This window comes from Diorhabda sublineata, chromosome 6 (genome assembly GCF_026230105.1).
Source record: "Diorhabda sublineata isolate icDioSubl1.1 chromosome 6, icDioSubl1.1, whole genome shotgun sequence".
Classification (NCBI taxonomy): Eukaryota; Metazoa; Arthropoda; class Insecta; order Coleoptera; family Chrysomelidae; genus Diorhabda; species Diorhabda sublineata.
This window is the reverse complement of record NC_079479.1, coordinates 36,365,951-36,390,410: the sequence shown is the minus strand read 5'-3', so window position 1 is coordinate 36,390,410 and position 24,460 is coordinate 36,365,951. Positions and strand designations below refer to the sequence as shown.

At 31.0% G+C, this 24,460-nt stretch overlaps 1 protein-coding gene across 6 annotated transcripts in view; it reads left to right on the top strand.

Moving 5' to 3' along the window:
- Positions 1-2,581: 2,581 nt before the first annotated feature.
- LOC130445102 (protein dead ringer-like) overlaps positions 2,582-24,460 on the top strand; it is a 177,588-nt gene continuing 155,709 nt past the window's right edge. For 4 of the 6 annotated variants that reach the window (XM_056780613.1, XM_056780608.1, XM_056780609.1 and 1 more), the window contains exon 1: positions 2,582-2,982. In XM_056780613.1, coding sequence (XP_056636591.1) covers positions 2,929-2,982 — 54 coding nt within the window. In that variant the 5' untranslated portion in view covers positions 2,582-2,928. Of the gene's footprint in view, positions 2,983-13,928; positions 13,998-24,460 lie in introns of those variants that run through there. The other 2 variants (XM_056780612.1, XM_056780610.1) reach the window with 1 other exon arrangement.

Here is a 24,460-nt window from a genome sequence, read left to right as displayed (position 1 = left end):
ATTTATAAAAAAGAAGAATCTAAATTATGGTTTGACATATGAAATAACGTCATTCGTTATTGTTATATACGAGGGTAGTTTAATAAATGTTCATTATTGCATAAAATATATTTTAGACAACACAAAAATTGATTTTACAGTTTTCCTTACGTTTCCAACATTCTTGTTTCGAAGTTTCCTTGAAAGGACGAACGGAAATATTTCAATTTCGGTATCGGGTAAGATAATACGGATAATTACATTCTATGGGGGCAGGACGAAGATTAACGATGTTACTGACACTGATATTAAACATCGACGAAGACGAATTTACTCTAGCTGTTGGTTGAAGATAAATTAAAAGCGAGATTTTTATTAGTTAGTTTTTACATGCAAGAAAAAAATAATTAGAATCAGTGATTATGAGGTGTGTACATTATTTATTGATGAAGATAATAAAAAAAAAAGTATGAATTATTATTAAAAGTTATAAAAAGCGAAGGAAATAAATGAAAATGGCAAACGGAAAAAGCGACGTTTGAAAACAATAAATTTCTTTAACGTGCAATCTAAAATGCTTATGAATTAGTACAGATTAAGCGGTCGCTGGCGGTAATCAGTCGTTTTTACCCTCGTCTCGTAATGAAAAACAAAAATACAAAGCGTACGGTTTTGAAACAAGCCATTAGCACCATCGTCAGACGATTAATCACGACCTATTCGGACTCATCGAGCTCAGAAAAGGGACGATTACCTCCCTTCTATAAACGATGTGTAATTTACCATATTATTATGTATATACTTCATACGAAACAAGTTTATCTTTAAACCATTCATTTGATAAATTACGACGGTTCTATAAAGAAAAACACTGACCCTCGTATCATAATTTGACGTCGATGTCATATTTTTTATAATACAATAATTGTACTTTCAAATCTTATTTATTTATTTTTATAAATCATCTGGCAACGTTGTTCAAATGCCACTTTATAAATCAATCATATTTTTTCATTTTAATTATCGAACGTGTTTCTAAAACCGATTTTCATATTCGAATTATGTACGAAATATAAACACCAGTAATAGAAAATGATTCGCCTATAAAAAAGAAGAAGATGTAACCTTGAAATAACGATTAACATGATTTGTCGCCGCCACTGACTTCGAGGACAACTCATTCGGATGAGTCTGAGTTAAATATAAACTTTATTTGATGAGAAGAAGAATTGAATAAAAATAGGAAGATATTTCGATGGAAGACAGAGTTAATATTGATAATATGAATTGTTGGAGTAATTCACAGGAAAAAGCTTGATGAAATATTGACATAACATTTATGGGCCGGACGCCGAGACTTCGAACAAACCTGTTAATTACTCAACTCGTCCACTTTATACACATACAAGGTGGTTCACTATTAAAATTATATATTTTAATTTCTTTTTTTTTTATTATATTGTGTATTAGTACAGGGTGTTGTACTCGAATAATTTTTTTTTTTAAATTTCGTTAGTTAAAGCTGCGGTTACGTCTGTTATTCACATGCTAAATATTATTACATTTATACATTTATACAAAGATCTCGTAAAACTAGTTCGGAATTTTAACACATTTTCAAATATTTGCATTACAGATGTGTGAGAAGTCGCCTCATTTAAAAAACTGGTTATCTCGAAATTTCCAACCCTTCTTGCGTGATTATTATACAAAATTGTACGAATTCAACAATGACGGCGGTTTATTAGTATACATAACCTTAAAAGTGCATGTATATAAAGAAATTTGAACGGCGATTAACGATTTTGAAGTATTTATAATGTATAAAGCGACATCTGGTGTGTGAGACCTCTCAATTTGAATATAAATAGTGTCTACAACGAATTTTTTAAACGCATAAATAAATAAATTGTACTTTTAAACGTATTTAACAAAATATTCAATGAGAAAACGATTTTTTTCAAATAGGAAAATGATTCTGTCAAATATTAGTTTTCGTGTATCCAACCGACTGTTTGTTAAATGAACACTCGTACACGCACGTACAAATTCTATTAGAAAAGTCATTTTTCAAGGTAGGTAACTACATTAGAAAAGTGAGGTTATGTTTTTGACGTAAAAAGTAGAAAATTGTTCATTTAAAATTGAAATTACCACTACGATTTTAAGTTTTTACGAAACCTTAAGGTCTATACGAGTTTCCAATACGCATAAACACTATGAAGTTGATATTTCAAAACGTGATCAGCTTCTTGTCGTTCGCGCATCTTTTATTCGACCTTGAGGAATAAAAAAACGAGTAAAAACGAGCAATTAGACAATAATTCAACGTTTATTTACTTCAAATATACAGTGTGAGATAATTTAGTATAAACAAACGTCAAATTTTATAAATTCAGTGGTGCCACAACTAATTAACACCACCTATTGTTTATAAAAACGATAATTCATTTATCTTTATATATATGTTAATAATATGAGTATCGGCAACGTCGCGGGGCTAAACAATGTATGCAACCGGGAGCGATTGGATAATAAATACAATAAAAATATATATGATTATGCTAAGCTGGGCTATAGCTAGATCCGTCCTTCCATCGAATCAAGCTCCTCCTGAAGTCGACGATCATTGGCCGACTAGTTAACCAAAACGGGGGAAAGCACGTTAGGAGCGTAGCGCGCTTCATTTGTCCGCACGCCGAGCATTCCGAATTAGATCGGCGGCTATAACGAATCGTTTCATCGAGAATTTATAGGCGCATGACCTAACCTCTAAATAAATTTCGGTGTGGACTTTTGCTGTTTGTGCGCTAACGTGGTGTTTGTTGTTTTTTTTTATTTATTTAAATATAATCGGTGTGACTGTGAGTGGAGTGCCTTGCAGCATTCTACGAATTATAGTTTGTCAAAATTCGCGTCAAAAACAGAGAACCGGTGCCGGTTTACGCTATGGAAATGGAACCGCAAGAACGAGACAACGAACTCGGCGATGAAAGTCCTGTAGTAAGTTATTTCTTAATTATAAATTAGTCGGGTTTATATAAAATCGACGAGGATATGGAGTTTAATCACGTTTTTATATACAGTACGTCGAATTTATATTAAAGATTAAGTGTGCCATGGAAAATAATAAATTGACATATTGACATTTGATTAATGACATTTGATTTAACAAAAATGTTTTCGAGGTTCATATAGAAACTTGAGATTTAAACATATTTTGTTTTTTTATGACTCAAAAGTCACAACAGAAAGATTCGAAGATGAATTTCATCCATTATACCGGGTGTTAAATTGTTCGAGAGAATTATTTTCAATCAATAATTAAAATTTATTGTGAATCCATATAAAACAATATATATTTCAATCGGTACGTAATCTCTATGTCAATGTTGGGGGTTTAGAAGGTTTTCTACGATCAGAAAATGATTTTTTACTTTTTAAGTTTGATAAATCAGTCGATTTTAATTAGTAAATCAATGTATGTTTAGAATTTTAGTTAATTATACACGACGAGTTAAAATTATGTGTTTTCGGATACGATCTTTTTAACTAAATTATTTTCAAAGATGGCCGACTTCCGGTTCTACCGGAAATCGACTGTAACTTTGTTATTTTTAATAGAACACCCTATATATTAATACATTTTTGAAATCTACGTGAAATTTTAGTATACTTTTGTCTAAAAACTTTTTTCGAAAAATGTATACTTTTTGAGTTATTAATTTTTTTGTAAAAAATTTTACTGTTGCAGACCCTTATAAATTATTTTTTTATGAAGATACCCTTAAAGATATGAAAATGGTTTTTATTTGGTTGTTTTTAGCAAGGTCACACGTATCCTTATCTATATTGAACATTTTCTTATTTCATACAGGGTGTGTATAAAAAGTGTTCAAAGTTTAACTTCATAAATTCAAGTTTCTTTATGTTTTTAAATAGAACACCCTATATATTAATACATTTTTGAAATCTACGTGAAATTTTAGTATACTTTTGTCTAAAAACTTTTTTCGAAAAATGTATACTTTTTGAGTTATTAATTTTTTTGTAAAAAATTTTACCGTTGCAGACCCTTATAAATTATTTTTTTATGAAGATACCCTTAAAGATATGAAAATGGTTTTTATTTGGTTGTTTTTAGCAAGGTCACACGTATCCTTATCTATATTGAACATTTTCTTATTTCATACAGGGTGTGTATAAAAAGTGTTCAAAGTTTAACTTCATAAATTCAAGTTTCTTTATGTTTTTAAATAGAACACCCTATATATTAATACATTTTTGAAATCTACGTGAAATTTTAGTATACTTTTGTCTAAAAACTTTTTTCGAAAAATGTATACTTTTTGAGTTATTAATATTTTTGTAAAAAATTTTACCGTTGCAGACCCTTATAAATTATTTTTTTATGAAGATACCCTTAAAGATATGAAAATGGTTTTTATTTGGTTGTTTTTAGCAAGGTCACACGTATCCTTATCTATATTGAACATTTTCTTATTTCATACAGGGTGTGTATAAAAAGTGTTCAAAGTTTAACTTCATAAATTCAAGTTTCTTTATGTTTTTAAATAGAACACCCTATATATTAATACATTTTTGAAATCTACGTGAAATTTTAGTATACTTTTGTCTAAAAACTTTTTTCGAAAAATGTATACTTTTTGAGTTATTAATTTTTTTGTAAAAAATTTTACCGTTGCAGACCCTTATAAATTATTTTTTTACTATAACACCCTTAAAGATATGAAAATGGTTTTTATTAGGTTGTTTTTAGCAAGGTCACACGTATCCTTATCTATATTGAAAATTTTCTTATTTCATACAGGGCGTGTATAAAAAGTGTCCAAAGTTTAACTTTTTCATTTCATTTTCTTAAATAGAACCACCCGGTTTTTTCTATTTCAATGCATTCAGAGGTGAAAAAAAAAATAACAAAGTTACAGTCCACTTCCGGTAGAAAATATTTTGAGCGAAAAAATCGAGCAAAAACGGTCACATTTTGTTAAGAAAAAAACGTTGAATCATCAAGACATTGCAATGCCCAAAATTAATGAATTAAAGTTTGAATTACCACCTCATCCACCCTATTCGCCAGATTTAACCCTCTCAGACTATTTTTTATTTTGAGAAACTTGACGATTCTTATAATAAAAAAAAGTATCGAAGTTATTAAACATCGCCGGGAGATGACGTTGAAAAATAAACTTTTGGAAACGCCCTCGTAAATATTCGTACGTTTTTCGATGTTAATAATGATTTGGTATAATTATATATTCAAACATTTTCTGTTTGGTGTCATTAACTTGTCTTAAAATAATGATAAAACCGGTTTATTTTAATTTTATATTAAAAGTACTACGTAATTACAAAATAGCGGCCATTACAATCCTGAATTATCTCCGGAATTAGTTAAATTTTTAGTTTGTACGAATTATCCGTCAAAATGACTCCGTTTTCGACTAAATAAACCCCAAAAACACGTTTCATCTTCCATTGTCAATGTAGACACAAAATATTTCAACCACTCGTAAATAAAAATGTTTATTTTTCTTTGTAAATATGTCTGTTTCTTTTATATTTCAAAAATAACCGTTATTCGTAATCCTTTAGAGTTAAATTTCACCCCATACAATAAACAATCGTTTAAAATATATGTTTCTAGTTGATATATTTCAATACCGTTAAATGTTAGGTTATGAGTTCATCATAACCACAAATAATTGAAGATTACGACGTTATTTCCGTATCTTTTTCATCTACATTTACATAAAATCGATATTCATCGATTAAGAAACTTTATTAACCGCTATAAACATTTTTAGTAACATCCGAAAGGACGATGTCTTTTTGTTTGAGGTTAGGTTACGATTTTTGGCTTCTGTGGTTCCATGGTCGCTTCTGTGATGGTTTATTTGTACTTCACTGAATCTATAACAAATTCTAGCTTATTTAATTTATTTTGAACGTTGAACTGTTGTTAAAGATGATGTAAAATGTTAAAAATTTTTATCGTACGTCTCCAATTTCGAAAAAATTCCGTTTTCGTGAAAATATTTTCGTTTTATTGAAAAAAAAACATGGAACAAATCTAAAGATGTATAAATTTTGATTTTTGTTAATATATTGTTTAGTTAGATGTACATATACAGGGTGTTTCGAGAAAAATTCGAGGGGGGGTGTATGACGTGAAAATAATGCTGTGACGTAGAAAAAAAATCGGTAATTATCTAGGTTATGTTATAATATAGTGTCATAAACACAATTTTCTTATATACAACTCCTCGTTTTTGAGTTATAGGCTTTCAAATTTGCGAAATTAAAATTTATATTTAATCATATTTTATAAATTATTCATACGATTATTACGAATTTTTTAATAAATGATTAAATTAGTCCTTGTAGTGTATTTGACAGTATAAATAATTCGATACTACTATTTAAAAGACAGGGACGGCTTATACTAGATTGTTAATAATACGTAACTTTTACGGGGACAATCTGTATAATATAAAGTGGTAAAAATGCATTTTTATAGAGATTTTTCGACAAAAAAATACTTTATGTTCAAAATTTGTGATAATTATTTAAATAATGTCTCTTTATAAAAAAAAACAGTTTTTTTGATATATACAACGATATAAAAATCTAAATATTTCCTAAATCATAAATTTGTTCGGGTTAAACAAATAGTAGTACGTTTTTCTTAAAAAAATCGATTAAAAAATTCGTTTTTAGTATCTTTAAATTATACAGATTGTCCTTGTAAAAATTACGCTTAATTAACCATTGAGGATGATCCGCCCCTGTACTTCAGATAGTAGTTTATTATTTACATACTTTCCGATTATTGTTTTAATGTGATAAATTTCGATTTAAAAAAATTTTCGTACGACGTTTCGTTTCTGAAATACAAGCTTTCAAATTTTCGAAATTAAAATTTATTTTTAATTATATTTTCTAAACTATACATACGATTATTACGAAATTTTGAATAAATGATTAAATTAGTCCTTGTAGTGTATTTGACAGTATAAATAATTCCATACTACTATTTAAAAGACAGGGACGGCTTATACTAGATTGTTAATAATACGTAACTTTTACGGGGACAATCTGTATAATCTAAAGTGGTAAAAATGCATTTTTACAAAGATTTTTCGACAAAAAAATACTTTATGTTCACAATTTGTGATAATTATTTTCGTAATGTCTCTTTATAAAAAAAAAACAGTTTTTTTGATATATACTACGATATAAAAATCTAAATATTTCGTAAATAATAAATTTGATCGAGTTAAACAAATAGTAATACGTTTTTCTTAAAAAAATCGATTAAAAAATTCGTTTTTAGTATCTTTAAATTATACAGATTGTCCTTGTAAAAATTACGCTTAATTAACCATTTAGGATGATCCGCCCCTGTACTTCAGATAGTAGTTTATTATTTACATACTTTCCGATTATTGTTTAAACGTAATAAATTTCGATTTAAAAAAATTTTCGTACGACGTTTCGTTTCTGAAATACAAGCTTTCAAATTTTCGAAATTAAAATTTATTTTTAATTATATTTTCTAAACTATACATACGATTATTACGAAATTTTGAATAAATGATTAAATTAGTTCTTGTAGTGTATTTGACAGTATAAATAATTCGATACTACTATTTAAAAGACAGGGACGGCTTATACTAGATTGTTAATAATACGTAACTTTTGCAAGGACAATCTGTATAATCTAAAGTGGTAAAAATGCATTTTTACAAAGATTTTTCGACAAAAAAATACTTTATGTTCACAATTTGTGATAATTATTTTCGTAATGTCTCTTTATAAAAAAAAAACAGTTTTTTTGATATATACAACGATATAAAAATCTAAATATTTCCTAAATCATAAATTTGTTCGGGTTAAACAAATAGTAGTACGTTTTTCTTAAAAAAATCGATCAAAAAATCCGTTTTTACTATCTTCAAATTATACAGATTGTCCTTGTAAATATTACGTATTATTAACTGGACAGGGACGGCTTATACCCGTTATTTATTAATACGTAAGTTTTACGGGGACAATCTGTACAAGATACTTCGTTGGATGCGTTTTTCTTTATCTTCGCAGCTATAAAGTTTTGGAAAACATTGTATAAATTGATTATTCATCATTTCATTGTATCGTAGGTAAGCGAATTAGCTGGTTTATGTTAATAAGCGACTTCCTTTAATTTACTGTCCAATATACCGTTCAAAGAACATTGTTCTTTGTTTATCGATAGAATATGTTGAAGTACTTAAAACTATTGTAATAATAAAATATAATGGAACCCGTTCAAAATGATATTTAACTAGTTAATTTCGAATGCAAATAAAAAGTAGTAAATTTTCTTTTAAATCGTTTCGATTCAAAGAACTTACTGTAGTTATATTGCATTCTAACTAATTATACGGATTTGTACAGGGCGGACCAAGTATAAAAGTACCCAAATCCCCGCTGAATTACGTGATTAGCATTTTTGGGGTCTAGCAAATCGAAAAATCGTCCGATTTCGATGAAATTTTTTTCAAAATGTTCGTTTTTACGCCGGATTTACGAAAATAATTACGGGAATAAAAAAAAATCGGAAACCTATATTGGTTTCAGGGATTTAAATGTTTGAAAATGCATATAATTGATGATAACTTTTTTTCTGATAATCAAATGAAGTTGTTATATTTTTTTTCTTAATCTACGCAAAAAAACGAACAAATTTAAAAAAAAATTATAATAAAATGTTGATTTATCATGTTTTTACGATTAAAAATTGACGTATTCTCGTATATAATCGTTTTTATTAAGTTATATGAACGAAATTATTCTTAAAATCACTTATTGCATTCAAATTTACAATATTACAAGTTAATTTTGAAATATTGACAATTTTCGCCGTTAAAAAACTAAAATTGACTATTAAAATCATTTTAAACTCATGTAACCGTATAAAATCGCCAAGTGAGATATTTTCTATATTTATTTTCATAAATCCGCCGTAAAAACGAACATTTTAAAAAAAAATTCGTCGAAATCGGACGATTTTTCGATTTTCTAGACCACAAATAACGAAATTATAAAATTACATACCGACATAACAGGAAAAACACGGTTAAAACTATTTTCGAAACGTCATAAAAACAAACTGTCAATTAATATGACATTTGACACTTATATCAGTTGAAATGGATTGCAAATCCATCAAACTAAATCAAAATGCATATTTTTACAGTTTGGTTTGACATTATAGACTTATTAACTGTCAATTATCAATCTTCTTTTTTTATCATTGATTTCTATTCATATCTAACATTAAATACAGTACAAAATGGCGTCCACGTTGCTATTCGCAGTGATATAGCGCGTGCGCGTCGTTATCGTTATATCTATAATTATTGTTATTGAATAATTTTGATTTGTACCAAAAATTTCGGCGGCGTTAATGCGGGAAACGATGATGTGTATTTAAAATCTGTGCCAGATATTTAACTCTCGATAGGGGTACTTTTATTAAGACATAAATGACATCGATAATTAGAATAAATTGCTTTCTAACCCCCTTATTCAATTTAGTGCTAGTAATATTAACTGAATTCCATAATTTACAAATTTTATTTTTTGAAGTTGGTTTCGCTAGACATCGAATTAAGTGATGTATTCATCCGCCTCGAGATGGTGCTTTTAAACGGTCAAACGTCAAGTTGAAAATCCAAATTGACGTTTCTATGTTCTAGGTGAATATTTGTTTAATAAATTTGAAATCTAATAAATATTTTCGTAGTCTAGTTGAAATCTGTGTTTGGTTTATACGAAAGGCGGCGTTTACGATCGTTCTGATAAAACATTCAATTAGGGACAAGTTTGATCTGATCGCTGCTGGCGGGTTTGCGAGAGTTGCGTAAACGACTCCAATAGAGAGATATAAAAGGGGCGGAGCCACGGGCGCCTCCCAATGGACATAAAAGAGGCGCATCTCGAAATTTATAACGACGCGGTTTAGTTCTAAATAAGGATTAGACATAACTCGAAATTTGTAACAAAACGATAAGGATGAAATAAAAAATAGACACATTTTTAAAAAAATGTTTAGTATTTTGTCTATTCTATCATCTGTTATGACGTTGAAACTTGGTAATGGCAATGTTGCCAAATCAAATTTAGTTGAATAACTGTCAGTGACTATTTTCAATAGAGTAATTTCTGTTTTTTATTCTTCATATCCATTCCGTTTAAAATCGATCCGTCTGGACCTCGCTAAAATTTTTTTTACCTTCCATCATAAAAACTAGTCCTTAATTATAATGGGTGTGGTGGTATTTTACGACTTTCGAAACCCCAGACTGGTACTTTGAAGCCATAACACAATAATTGATAATTCGGACCGAATAGTTTGAGAAAAATGTATTTCTTCGAAAATATTCAAATTCGAAATATGAAATGTTAGATTTGGAATCGAAGAACTCAAATTTTGAGGCCGATAGTGCGAAGACCACTATTAGATTAAAAAAGAAGAGAAGACATTTAGCGGGTCGAATTTTTTTTTAGGTTATATCAAATATTCAAATGCCAAAGCTGTTTTGGAACAAAAAACGGTGATAGTACGATGAAACCCATTTTAAAAGGAGGAGAATATTATGAAAATAAAAGGAAAAATGATTTACCCTCGATCTGAGGTCGGGAAAGGAAAGGAGTTGAGTTTTTAAGGACAAAAAACGGTTTTTCTTGTTTTCTCGAAAAACTAAATGTCCTACGGGGAAACGTCAAATAGAAAAATTGTAGGTAATGAAAAGATGTACAACTTTTGTATTTACACTTTTTTCACATAACCTCAAAATTTATCGTAACGTTTGAGCGAAGACATCTTAGTTGGGTCAAGTACTTTTGGAACCGTCCTCGTATATGAAATATGTTGTAAAAAGGGGAGAATATGATAAAAACATTAGAAAATTGATTTACGGGCGATATGTGATCGAAAAGGGGAAGGGGGTGAGTTTTTAAGGGCAAAAAACGGTTTTTCTTGATTTCCGGAAAAACTAAAGGTCCTACGGGGAAACGTCAAATAGAAAAGTTGTAGGTAATGAAAAGATGTACAACTTTTGTATTTACACTTTTTTCACATAACCTCAAAATTTATCGTAACGTTTGAGCGAAGACATCTTAGTTGGGTCAAGTACTTTTGGAACCGTCCTCGTATATGGAATATGTTGTAAAAAGGGGAGAATATGATAAAAACATTAGAAAATTGATTTACGAGCGATATGTGATCGAAAAGGGGAAGGGGGTGAGTTTTTAAGGGCAAAAAACGGTTTTTCTTGATTTCCGGAAAAACTAAAGGTCCTACGGGGAAACGTCAAATAGAAAAGTTGTAGGTAATGAAAAGATCTACAACTTTTGTATTTACACTTTTTTCGTATAACCTCAAAATTTATGTGAAAAATTAATAAAACGAGTTTTTCGTTTATAATTTTTTTCTTTTACAAAAAACATTTTTTTTTGACGAAATTTTGTGAAAAGTTCCTTTTTTATGTCTCGTATACACAATAATTTATTCGATTTGAAATATTTATTTTTTCACGTTATTTCGACATAATATCGAAAAATTTTCGAACGAAAATTCTCCCTTCAAAATATTCGTTTTTTTAAAAAAAATCGTTTATATTTTCGTTCTTTGAAATCCCTACTTTCTGATGGTATGAAAAAATATTACCATCACCATGGTAAATTTTCTCAAAAAAGGCAAAAAATAATTTGTGAGGTTATGTAATAAAAAAATGAATACAAAATATGTAAATTTTTTTTATTCTTTTTCCATAGTGCCCGTAGTTTTACCATAAATCGAAATAAACCGTTTTTCACCCTTAATAACTCACCCCTTTTACCTTCCCGATCTTAAATGGGACTTAAATTATTTTTCTTTTTAAAAAGGGTCTAAAATAAAGAAATATACACTTTAAAAGATATTAATTCATATTTATATACCCCCAAGGGATGGTTTTAAGTGAATAGAACGTTTAATAATAAATTTAGCACTTTCGAAAAATTCGAAAAAGCGACTTTTTTAATTTATGATTGCTTGTGTCGAAAATTTGAAAGATTTATAGAGATATAAATCAAATTCAACAAGATACAATTCATATTACAAAATGCGCTAGTGAATTTTACGAAATTTTGTAGGCTAATTATCAAAATAGTTCCCAGTAACAGAATTCTGAGTAACTGGGTAAGGATCGAGGATATACAATAATACTGTGGGAGACCTTGTTGAATAAGTAATAAAAATCCAACTGCGTTACTAATATCGTCATAAAATAAATCCTTGGACGAGAAATCGGATGCCTCTTTAACATTCATTTTGATTTTAGTCAATCTGGATACGTCCTACAACAATTTACCCAAAAAAAAAAAAAATAAAACGCGTTACCTTTTTGTGAACAATTCGCAAAAAAGGGTAACGAGATTCGAATTTTTTTCTCGAGTGCATATAAATATTTTAGTTGACCGCTGTGTATAATTCTTGGTACATAAAGCTGTCGAACATCGGGTCCGCGATGGATGGCCATCAAGCATACGTCGCATCGGTGGCGAGCAACCATAAATCCCGTAATGAGCGGTCACAGTCTGATTGTCAGTTCGAGTTTTATAATTAAATTTGGCGGTTTGATTCAGGTCTGGGATCGTAAAAACTGCGGGTGAAGGGGTCCGATTGGATACCGGAGGCGGGTACACGCCCCCTCCCTCCGTCTAGCACACGGTTTTTATTGCCTTTTCGGTATGAAAATAATGGAGAGCCGGCCCCACGATGTGCAAGCCGTAAAATATTTTATCGATCACCGCCGAAGAAACGAGTCAGTGAATGCGATCATTAAAATTGAAATAATAACAGTTGCCACGGTTTTTTTTTCTCTCTCTCTTATAAACAAGGTGGTACGCGCTATCCGCTTCTGTTTTCCGCAATAATCTAACCTAAAAAAATGTCAAATGTCAAATTTACAACTAACTAATGTCACTCTGTATATTTCTATGTATCGCTGACATTGGATCGTAAATTTTGAGGTTATGTGAAGAAATTACGGATACAAAAGTTGTAAAGTTTTACCAAAAACCCTTAAAAACTCACCCCCTTTACTTTCCCGATGTTATATCGCGAGTAAATTGTTTTTCCTTTTAAAATCGGTCTAAAATCAAGAAATATCGACTTTGCAATATATTAATTCGAATTTATATACCCCCAAGGGTGGTTTTCAAGTAAATACAACCTATTAATATCGATAATTATAAAAATAATACGGATATGTCAAATGTCAATGTCACTCTGTATAATTGAATAATTGAAAACGAAATTTTTGAATTTTAGTTCGAAGAAAAGTAAAAGCATTAGAAATTTGTCAGTTTCTTATTTACTATTCCTAATTTTAAATACAAAATTCAAAGGTAAAAACGTATCGACACGGTCCACAGACAGACAAGTTTTTGCATTTCGTGCCGTGTATGACACATGCGCACAAGTTCGATTTATCATTACTTCTATAAAGACAGTTGGTATGGAAATAAACTTTATCCATATTGCGCATGCTTCAGAATGCGCAGAAGCGAACTGGAACATCGGACGATTGTATCTTCTTGACAAAGATGGCGAGTTTCGTTACTTTTACACGTTTAAAAATTAAATTCTTGATAGATTTTTAGAGACTAATTCGCTAAAAATTACGAGTCGTCAATAATTCAATAATTGGGAGCCTAAACGTCCCGTTTAATAAATTGATTTCATACTAAAAGTGAATATTAATTGAATTGTCGTTAGTGGTAATGAATTATATCAAAATGGCGGTACAAGCGAACGTGATTATGTATCCAATTCCGAATAATAAAAGATAACAAATTTGAAATGTTAAGTACTACCTGAAATCGAGTTTAGTGTCGAAAAGTTCCAAGTGAAGTGTTCATTGTTTTGTGTGTTTTTATCGAAAAAGTTGAAAAAATTATTTAAGGTAAATATATTTCTCAGATTTTCACCCAAATTGAACCAAAATACCAAGTGAAACAAAAATATAATCGATTTTACGGAATAAATTTATATATATACGAGGGCGATTCAATACCATCTCGGTATCGGGCAACATGTGACTTCCGAGGGCTTTTTCAGTGGTCCAAATATGTGGTAGTCACGGGGTAATAAATCCGGATTGTAAGGGGGATGTTTTACTATCTCCCACCATTGTTTTTAAATTGTATCGGGTGCGTATAAGGAAACGCGTTATCCTCGAGAAGAAATCCTCGAATATTTTGCAAAATCGAAGGTTTTTGTTGATTTTAGACTCTATATTACCAAAACTGCGGCTTATTATCGACGATTGACAGTTTTCTACAGTGTTTGTCTCGATAATTTTCGAAACCGCCCTCGTAATTTTTGATAGAATGATTAATTATTTTGGATTGGGTTAATTTACGATTTTAGGTCGTGATTCGATTTGTATTTATAAAATGTGAAACGACAACGATTTTTTTTTCCTTTTCCGCTATTCCGTCACGTTCAAATAATAATAAATTAATATGGTTTCCGATAAAAACGAAATATTAAACATTTACCGCATTCTAGGTTATCAAGTAATTTATTATATATTTAATTATTGTTTAACTGGAATCGGAAAATATATTTAAAAATACAAATGTGGCATATAAACCGCTAGTAAGTTGAAAATAAAAGTTTTCGTCGAACGATTCGATGAAATTTTCGATAAATTTGATAAATAATCCATTGAAGTTAGAATGTGCCACATCGTTTAGTATCTACTGTGTGTTCAAACAATTTGTGTTACCAATGATTGATGAATTAAATTTTTTAAACGTATAAAATTGAATATTTATTAGAAATTTGCCCCATGAGATATTGAAGGATGTCAGGAAGTACAGGTAGACTTCTCAGGTGTTTCTACGTTGATATTTGTAAACAGTTTTCCAGATTATGGGCGAATTTCATCGATTCCGATGATAAAAAAAATGCATGAAAGGCGTTTGATTCTATTAAAAGAAATATCGAGAAACGTTGAGTATAAATGATTATAATTGACATCATGATAAATGTTTTCACCTTGTTTTCCATCTACCGTATCGATACGTAAAATTTTTCCTCCCAAAACAAGTCACGAACTCTTTCCAGAAGTAGAAAATCAATTTTCCTGGTTCCAAACAATTCACGAACTGTCTACAGAAGTAGAAAATCGGTTTTCCTGGTTCTAAACAATTCACGAACTGTCTACAGAAGTAGAAAATTAATTTTCCTGGTTCTAAACAATTCACGAACCGTCTACAGAAGTAGAAAATCGGTTTTCCTGGTTCCAAACAATTCACGAACTGTCTACAGAAGTAGAAAATCGGTTTTCCTGGTTCCAAACAATTCACGAACTGTCTACAGAAGTAGAAAATCGGTTTTCCTGGTTCCAAACAATTCACGAACTGTCTACAGAAGTAGAAAATCAGTTTTCCTGGTTCCAAACAATTCACGAACCGTCTACAGAAGTAGAAAATCAGTTTTCCTGGTTCTAAACAATTCACGAACTGTCTACAGAAGTAGAAAATTAATTTTCCTGGTTCTAAACAATTCACGAACCGTCTACAGAAGTAGAAAATCAATTTTCCTGGTTCTAAACAATTCACGAACCGTCTACAGAAGTAGAAAATCGGTTTTCCTGGTTCCAAACAATTCACGAACCATCTACAGAAGTAGAAAATCAATTTTCCTGGTTCCAAACAATTCACGAACCGTCTACAGAAGTAGAAAATCAATTTTCCTGGTTCTAAACAATTCACGAACCGTCTACAGAAGTAGAAAATCGGTTTTCCTGGTTCCAAACAATTCACGAACCGTCTACAGAAGTAGAAAATCAGTTTTCCTGGTTCTAAACAATTCACGAACTGTCTACAGAAGTAGAAAATTAATTTTCCTGGTTCTAAACAATTCACGAACCGTCTACAGAAGTAGAAAATCGGTTTTCCTGGTTCCAAACAATTCACGAACCGTCTACAGAAGTAGAAAATCAGTTTTCCTGGTTCTAAACAATTCACGAACTGTCTACAGAAGTAGAAAATTAATTTTCCTGGTTCTAAACAATTCACGAACCGTCTACAGAAGTAGAAAATCAATTTTCCTGGTTCTAAACAATTCACGAACCGTCTACAGAAGTAGAAAATCGGTTTTCCTGGTTCCAAACAATTCACGAACCATCTACAGAAGTAGAAAATCAATTTTCCTGGTTCTAAACAATTCATGAACCGTCTACAGAAGTAGAAAATCAATTTTCCTGGTTCTAAACAATTCACGAACCGTCTACAGAAGTAGAAAATCAATTTTCCTGGTTCTAAACAATTCACGAACCGTCTACAGAAGTAGAAAATCGGTTTTCCTGGTTCCAAACAATTCACGAACCATCTACAGAAGTAGAAAATCAGTTTTTCGACTCCAAACAATTCACGAACTGTCTACAGAAGTAGAAAATTAATTTTCCTGGTTCTAAACAATTCACGAACCGTCTACAGAAGTAGAAAATCAATTTTCCTGGTTCTAAACAATTCACGAACCGTCTACAGAAGTAGAAAATCAATTTTCCTGGTTCCAAACAATTCACGAACCGTCTACAGAAGTAGAAAATCAATTTTCCTGGTTCTAAACAATTCACGAACCGTCTACAGAAGTAGAAAATCGGTTTTCCTGGTTCCAAACAATTCACGAACCGTCTACAGAAGTAGAAAATCAGTTTTCCTGGTTCTAAACAATTCACGAACTGTCTACAGAAGTAGAAAATTAATTTTCCTGGTTCTAAACAATTCACGAACCGTCTACAGAAGTAGAAAATCGGTTTTCCTGGTTCCAAACAATTCACGAACCGTCTACAGAAGTAGAAAATCAGTTTTCCTGGTTCTAAACAATTCACGAACTGTCTACAGAAGTAGAAAATTAATTTTCCTGGTTCTAAACAATTCACGAACCGTCTACAGAAGTAGAAAATCAATTTTCCTGGTTCTAAACAATTCACGAACCGTCTACAGAAGTAGAAAATCGGTTTTCCTGGTTCCAAACAATTCACGAACCATCTACAGAAGTAGAAAATCAATTTTCCTGGTTCTAAACAATTCATGAACCGTCTACAGAAGTAGAAAATCAATTTTCCTGGTTCTAAACAATTCACGAACCGTCTACAGAAGTAGAAAATCGGTTTTCCTGGTTCCAAACAATTCACGAACCGTCTACAGAAGTAGAAAATCGGTTTTCCTGGTTCCAAACAATTCACGAACCATCTACAGAAGTAGAAAATCAATTTTCCTGGTTCTAAACAATTCATGAACCGTCTACAGAAGTAGAAAATCAATTTTCCTGGTTCTAAACAATTCACGAACCGTCTACAGAAGTAGAAAATCGGTTTTCCTGGTTCCAAACAATTCACGAACCGTCTACAGAAGTAGAAAATCAGTTTTCCTGGTTCTAAACAATTCACGAACCATCTACAGAAGTAGAAAATCAATTTTCCTGGTTCTAAACAATTCATGAACCGTCTACAGAAGTAGAAAATCAATTTTCCTGGTTCCAAACAATTCACGAACCGTCTACAGAAGTAGAAAATCGGTTTTCCTGGTTCCAAACAATTCACGAACCGTCTACAGAAGTAGAAAATCAATTTTCCTGGTTCTAAACAATTCATGAACCGTCTACAGAAGTAGAAAATCAATTTTCCTGGTTCTAAACAATTCATGAACCGTCTACAGAAGTAGAAAATCAATTTTCCTGGTTCCAAACAATTCATGAACCGTCTACAGAAGTAGAAAATCAATTTTCCTGGTTCCAAACAATTCACGAACCGTCTACAGAAGTAGAAAATCGGTTTTCCTGGTTCCAAACAATTCACGAACCGTCTACAGAAGTAGAAAATCAATTTTCCTGGTTCTAAACAATTCATGAACCGTCTACAGAAGTAGAAAATCAATTTTCCTGGTTCCAAACAATTCACGAACCGTCTACAGAAGTAGAAAATCAATTTTCCTGGTTCTAAACAATTCATGAACCGTCTACAGAAGTAGAAAATCAATTTTCCTGGTTCTAAACAATTCACGAACCGTCTACAGAAGTAGAAAATCAATTTTCCTGGTTCTAAACAATTCATGAACCGTCTACAGAAGTAGAAAATCGGTTTTCCTGGTTCCAAACAATTCACGAACCATCTACAGAAGTAGAAAATCAATTTTCCTGGTTCTAAACAATTCATGAACCGTCTACAGAAGTAGAAAATCAATTTTCCTGGTTCCAAACAATTCACGAACCGTCTACAGAAGTAGAAAATCGGTTTTCCTGGTTCCAAACAATTCACGAACCGTCTACAGAAGTAGAAAATCAGTTTTCCTGGTTCTAAACAATTCACGAACTGTCTACAGAAGTAGAAAATTAATTTTCCTGGTTCTAAACAATTCACGAACCGTCTACAGAAGTAGAAAATCAATTTTCCTGGTTCTAAACAATTCACGAACCGTCTACAGAAGTAGAAAATCGGTTTTCCTGGTTCCAAACAATTCACGAACCATCTACAGAAGTAGAAAATCAATTTTCCTGGTTCTAAACAATTCATGAACCGTCTACAGAAGTAGAAAATCAATTTTCCTGGTTCTAAACAATTCACGAACCGTCTACAGAAGTAGAAAATCAATTTTCCTGGTTCTAAACAATTCACGAACCGTCTACAGAAGTAGAAAATCGGTTTTCCTGGTTCCAAACAATTCACGAACCATCTACAGAAGTAGAAAATCAGTTTTTCGACTCCAAACAATTCACGAACTGTCTACAGAAGTAGAAAATTAATTTTCCTGGTTCTAAACAATTCACGAACCGTCTACAGAAGTAGAAAATCAATTTTCCTGGTTCTAAACAATTCACGAACCGTCTACAGAAGTAGAAAATCAATTTTCCTGGTTCCAAACAATTCACGAACCGTCTACAGAAGTAGAAAATCAATTTTCCTGGTTCTAAACAATTCACGAACCGTCTACAGAAGTAGAAAATCGGTTTTCCTGGTTCCAAACAATTCACGAACCGTCTACAGAAGTAGAAAATCAGTTTTCCTGGTTCTAAACAATTCACGAACTGTCTACAGAAGTAGAAAATTAATTTTCCTGGTTCTAAACAATTCACGAACCGTCTACAGAAGTAGAAAATCGGTTTTCCTGGTTCCAAACAATTCACGAACCGTCTACAGAAGTAGAAAATCAGTTTTCCTGGTTCTAAACAATTCACGAACTGTCTACAGAAGTAGAAAATTAATTTTCCTGGTTCTAAACAATTCACGAACCGTCTACAGAAGTAGAAAATCAATTTTCCTGGTTCTAAACAATTCACGAACCGTCTACAGAAGTAGAAAATCGGTTTTCCTGGTTCCAAACAATTCACGAACCATCTACAGAAGTAGAAAATCAATTTTCCTGGTTCTAAACAATTCATGAACCGTCTACAGAAGTAGAAAATCAATTTTCCTGGTTCTAAACAATTCACGAACCGTCTACAGAAGTAGAAAATCGGTTTTCCTGGTTCCAAACAATTCACGAACCGTCTACAGAAGTAGAAAATCGGTTTTCCTGGTTCCAAACAATTCACGAACCATCTACAGAAGTAGAAAATCAATTTTCCTGGTTCTAAACAATTCATGAACCGTCTACAGAAGTAGAAAATCAATTTTCCTGGTTCTAAACAATTCACGAACCGTCTACAGAAGTAGAAAATCGGTTTTCCTGGTTCCAAACAATTCACGAACCATCTACAGAAGTAGAAAATCAGTTTTTCGACTCCAAACAATTCACGAACTGTCTACAGAAGTAGAAAATCAATTTTCCTGATTCCAAACATTTCACGAACTTTATCCAGATGTAGAAAAACAGTTTTTCGACTCCAAACAATTCACGATTCTTCTCGAAACATGCCTATCTTTCTTCGGAACAAACTTCTGCCAACAATTCTCCATATTTTTGTCTAGTAGCTTCGCTAATTTTCACGTACCATTGTGTATTGATTAAATTCGTTTTTTCTCAAAAAGTTTTAAGGAATACGAGAACCGAAACAAAGCTAGTTGCTGATTAAGCGTTGTACCATTTCGTAAAATCCCCACAAAACAATTTTTGATTTCCTCTTTAATATGGAACTCGATTTTTTTTTTTAAAGAGCACGTAATTTAAATATTTGTATTAATTGGTTATTTACATCAATTTATGGAGGTTTCTACTTGATAAACATTTATTAATATGCGCAATATAGTTAATGACAATAATGGCGTCACACGATGATAAAACTTTGACATTAGCATTAATTTTTTTTTACTTATGCGGATATTTAGAATTTATCTTTCGACGACAATCCAAAATAGACCAATTTCTTAAGTTAACCATCAAAATATGTCCTTAGACCCCCAAAACACCGCGACTTCAAGTCAAAATTATCGAAAATTCAAAAATTTTGTCGGTAGTTTAAACATTTCAGTACGACCGCAATATTAGTGACGTCATAGATATAAAACAAACACCGAACATATGACACGTAAGTAAGTACGTTTATTCGTTATTATTAACCAGTAAAATGGTATATAAATCGTTTTTTGTGCTTGAATATAAAAAAAAAACCTCGATAATTTTTTTTCGATGTCAAGAAATTCGAATATACAACAAAAACGGTCGTTTTGACGATCCTACGAGATTTTTACGTTACTAACAAATAAAAACTGTATTATAACAGCACACGCTACGTCGCCGGCAACGATAACCTCGAAAACCGAATTAATTTGTATCCGGCTAAAGAAAACGCTGTTCCCTTTAAAAATTGCACGAATTCGCTTTGTATGCGTCATCAATTGTGGACTAGTATGGAATCGATGAATTTTTTCAATCGAAATCGAATTCGTTTCATTGAAATGTGAGATTTTGAAAGAAAACGCGCGTCGTTTTGGTCCGCCATATGTTTAGATCAAATAATTTATAATTTATGAGGCAACTGCCTTTGAGAATTATGGTGGAATCATGACAAAAAGCTGAATATTTTGGCGGATTGCCATGTCTGCGTTTTTATATCATTTGCGGCAATTTATTTAAGAACATTTAATTATCTGGCACCGTGCCAAATTAGCTGAATTCCTCTCTTACTTATACAATGGATATTCTTTCTCGAATAACTTATTTTATAAATATATACGTCTTAATTGGATCGGTTAATTTTTATTTAATTTTATTTTTAACAGAATTCTATTTGTACCGAAGTGATTTCTCAAATCTACGCCAACCTTATCAAGGCGGCGATCGCTCAGAATCATCGGCGTGCCTCGGAAATGTCAAATTGACCGAGGCACTGTTTTACGTCAAATCAAATGACTACCGACAATTTTATAATGAATTATTCGAATCCAAAGTTGATTGAAACTATGGAATATTAAATACTTGACTGAAACTCTACGATATTCAGCGTTTGTTTGAAACTCTACACTATGAAACTCTCGTTTATTCGAACAAATGTAAAGTTGATTGAAACTCTACGAAATTCAGTAATTCTTGATAATTTCTACGACAAATGAAGTGAAACTTTTTTTTTTTTAATAAAAAAATTGATTGAAACTATTCAGTGGTCGATTGGAACCTTCGCCTATTCGAAAAGTTGATTGAAACTATGGAATATTAAATACTTGACTGAAACTCTACGATATTCAGCGTTTGTTTGAAACTCTACACTATGAAACTCTCGTTTATTCGAACAAATGTAAAGTTGATTGAAACTCTACGAAATTCAGTAATTCTTGATAATTTCTACGACAAATGAAGTGAAACTCTTTTTTTTTTAAATAAAAAAATTGATTGAAACTATTCAGTGGTCGATTGGAACCTTCGCCTATTCGAAAAATTGATTGAAACTATGGAATATTAAATACTTGACTGAAACTCTACGATATTCAGCGTTTGTTTGAAACTCTACACTATGAAACTCTCGTTTATTCGAACAAATGTAAAGTTGATTGAAACTCTACGAAATTCAGTAATTCTTGATAATTTCTACGACAAATGAAGTGAAACTCTTTTTTTTTTAAATAAAAAAATTGATTGAAACTATTCAGTGGTCGATTGGAACCTTCGCCTATTCGAAAAGTTGATTGAAACTATGGAATATTAAATACTTGACTGAAACTCTACGATATTCAGCGTTTGTTTGAAACTCTACACTATGAAACTCTCGTTTATTCGAACAAATGTAAAGTTGATTGAAACTCTACGAAATTCAGTAATTCTTGATAATTTCTACGACAAATGAAGTGAAACTCTTTTTTTTTAAATAAAAAAATTGATTGAAACTATTCAGTGGTCGATTGGAACCTTCGCCTATTCGAAAAGTTGATTGAAACTATGGAATATTAAATACTTGACTGAAACTCTACGATATTCAGCGTTTGTTTGAAACTCTACACTATGAAACTCTCGTTTATTCGAACAAATGTAAAGTTGATTGAAACTTTACGAAATTCAGTAATTCTTGATAATTTCTACGACAAATGAAGTGAAACTCTTTTTTTTTAAATAAAAAAATTGATTGAAACTATTCAGTGATCGATTGGAACCTTCGCCTATTCGAAAAGTTGATTGAAACTCTGGGATATTCGGTCAATAAGACACTGCTTCGATACATTAAATGGATTTCTCAGATGTTCTGACAAATTGGAGAGTTGATTGAAACTCTGGAGTTTGTGTTTGAAACTCTTATAAATATTTATCAAATGAAAAATTGCTCGAAACTGTATGTTAGGAAACTTTGGAAATTTCCTATAACGAATTATTCGCCAACTATTTCGACCCCTATTTATTGAAAAATAAATAATTAATAAACTTTTTGTTTCCGCACATAATAACAAACAACAAGGTTTAATTCTTCCAAAAAAAAATATAATAATAATATAATATAATAATAAATCTATAATATAAATAGAGAATTTATACCTTTTGCGTTTATTTTATAAAATTCATTCATAAATTTCGAGATATAAATCGATTGAAAAAGTAAAATTGAGTTTAAGAATTTTTTGAATACGCCCCTGCTTCTAGATGAAATTCATATGACAGCAGATTGATTCCGGTTATTGTTGTTATTAACAGATAAAGATATAATAAAAGATGTCGAACATCGATCATGTGACAGTCGTATTGATCAATTTCAATGGTGATTTATTTAACTTGATGTGGGGTTACTATCTCAACATTTAATTCAATTGAAATGTCTATAAAGCTTGTTTAGTTTTCAATCACATTAGAATCTTCGAATATTATACTTAGAAGATGATAATTCGGTTAACGAAATAAACTTTAATACTTATAGAGTTCTTTGTAGCTATTGCATACATTTTGTTGTGTTTTATGTTGTTCTATGATCTTAACTGTTTTGTATAATATTCTTTTCGCCGCCATATTGATTCGATATCACCTACCCCAGAACGAATCATATTATTAGCAATCAGTTATCAGTGATCTACTATTAGGTTGTCAATGTCAAAGTCAAAAGAGGACAGAAAATACAATCTTGAATCATAATTTTTAAGTTTAAAGTAAAACATAATAACTGGAATCGAGAAGTTTCCGAACGACATTCGGAAATGATCGGGTTTACATATTCATAGATTTAAAAACACTATTCTCACTATGGAAAATGTTTACATTACTAAAAATCATAATTTAAAAAAATACAAACAAATTTTAAGGAATTCCTCGAAATTATAGCTTCGAGTAGAAAGGAGTCGACATATAGAAAGTAAATATTTAATCACGTAACCGTGTCCTAAGTTAATACTTGTGACAGGTACTTTTATAAAAAAATATCTATTAAGTTCTAGTATATTCCTACCAACATTTTTTTTTATATACGATGTGGTGTGAATTAGAAAAATATTATTTTTCTATTACCGTATGTAAAATATGTACTTTAAACATATTTTTGACTACTAACTGAAGAATAATGTTTTAAACAGTTGTGCGTATAGAAATTTTTTATTAAGGTCTCGATAGTGTAGCGGATAGTGTATGAAACTCGTGTACGCGAGGTCACAGGTTCGATTCGCGCTGAAGGTGTTTTTTATTTTTCTACTTTTTTGATATTTATACGTGCCCGAAGAAGATTTTTAATTTATATAAGCTTCAACACGTTCATGATATTTGAATCTTTCTTATTATTTGAATTAATATATAGTCGTGAACGTGATTGTCGTGAGTCACTCTAAACCAATGTTTCTCTAACCGCACTCTACTGAGAGGCAATTTGTTACGGGGGACAATTTGAATATTGGACTCGATTTAACTCGCTTATGATGTGAACTATATAAATATAAATTCATTTACTATTGTGGCCGGGCGCCATCTTGAAAAAAAGAGGTGAAAACATATTTTTCGCGGTATCTCGGAAACT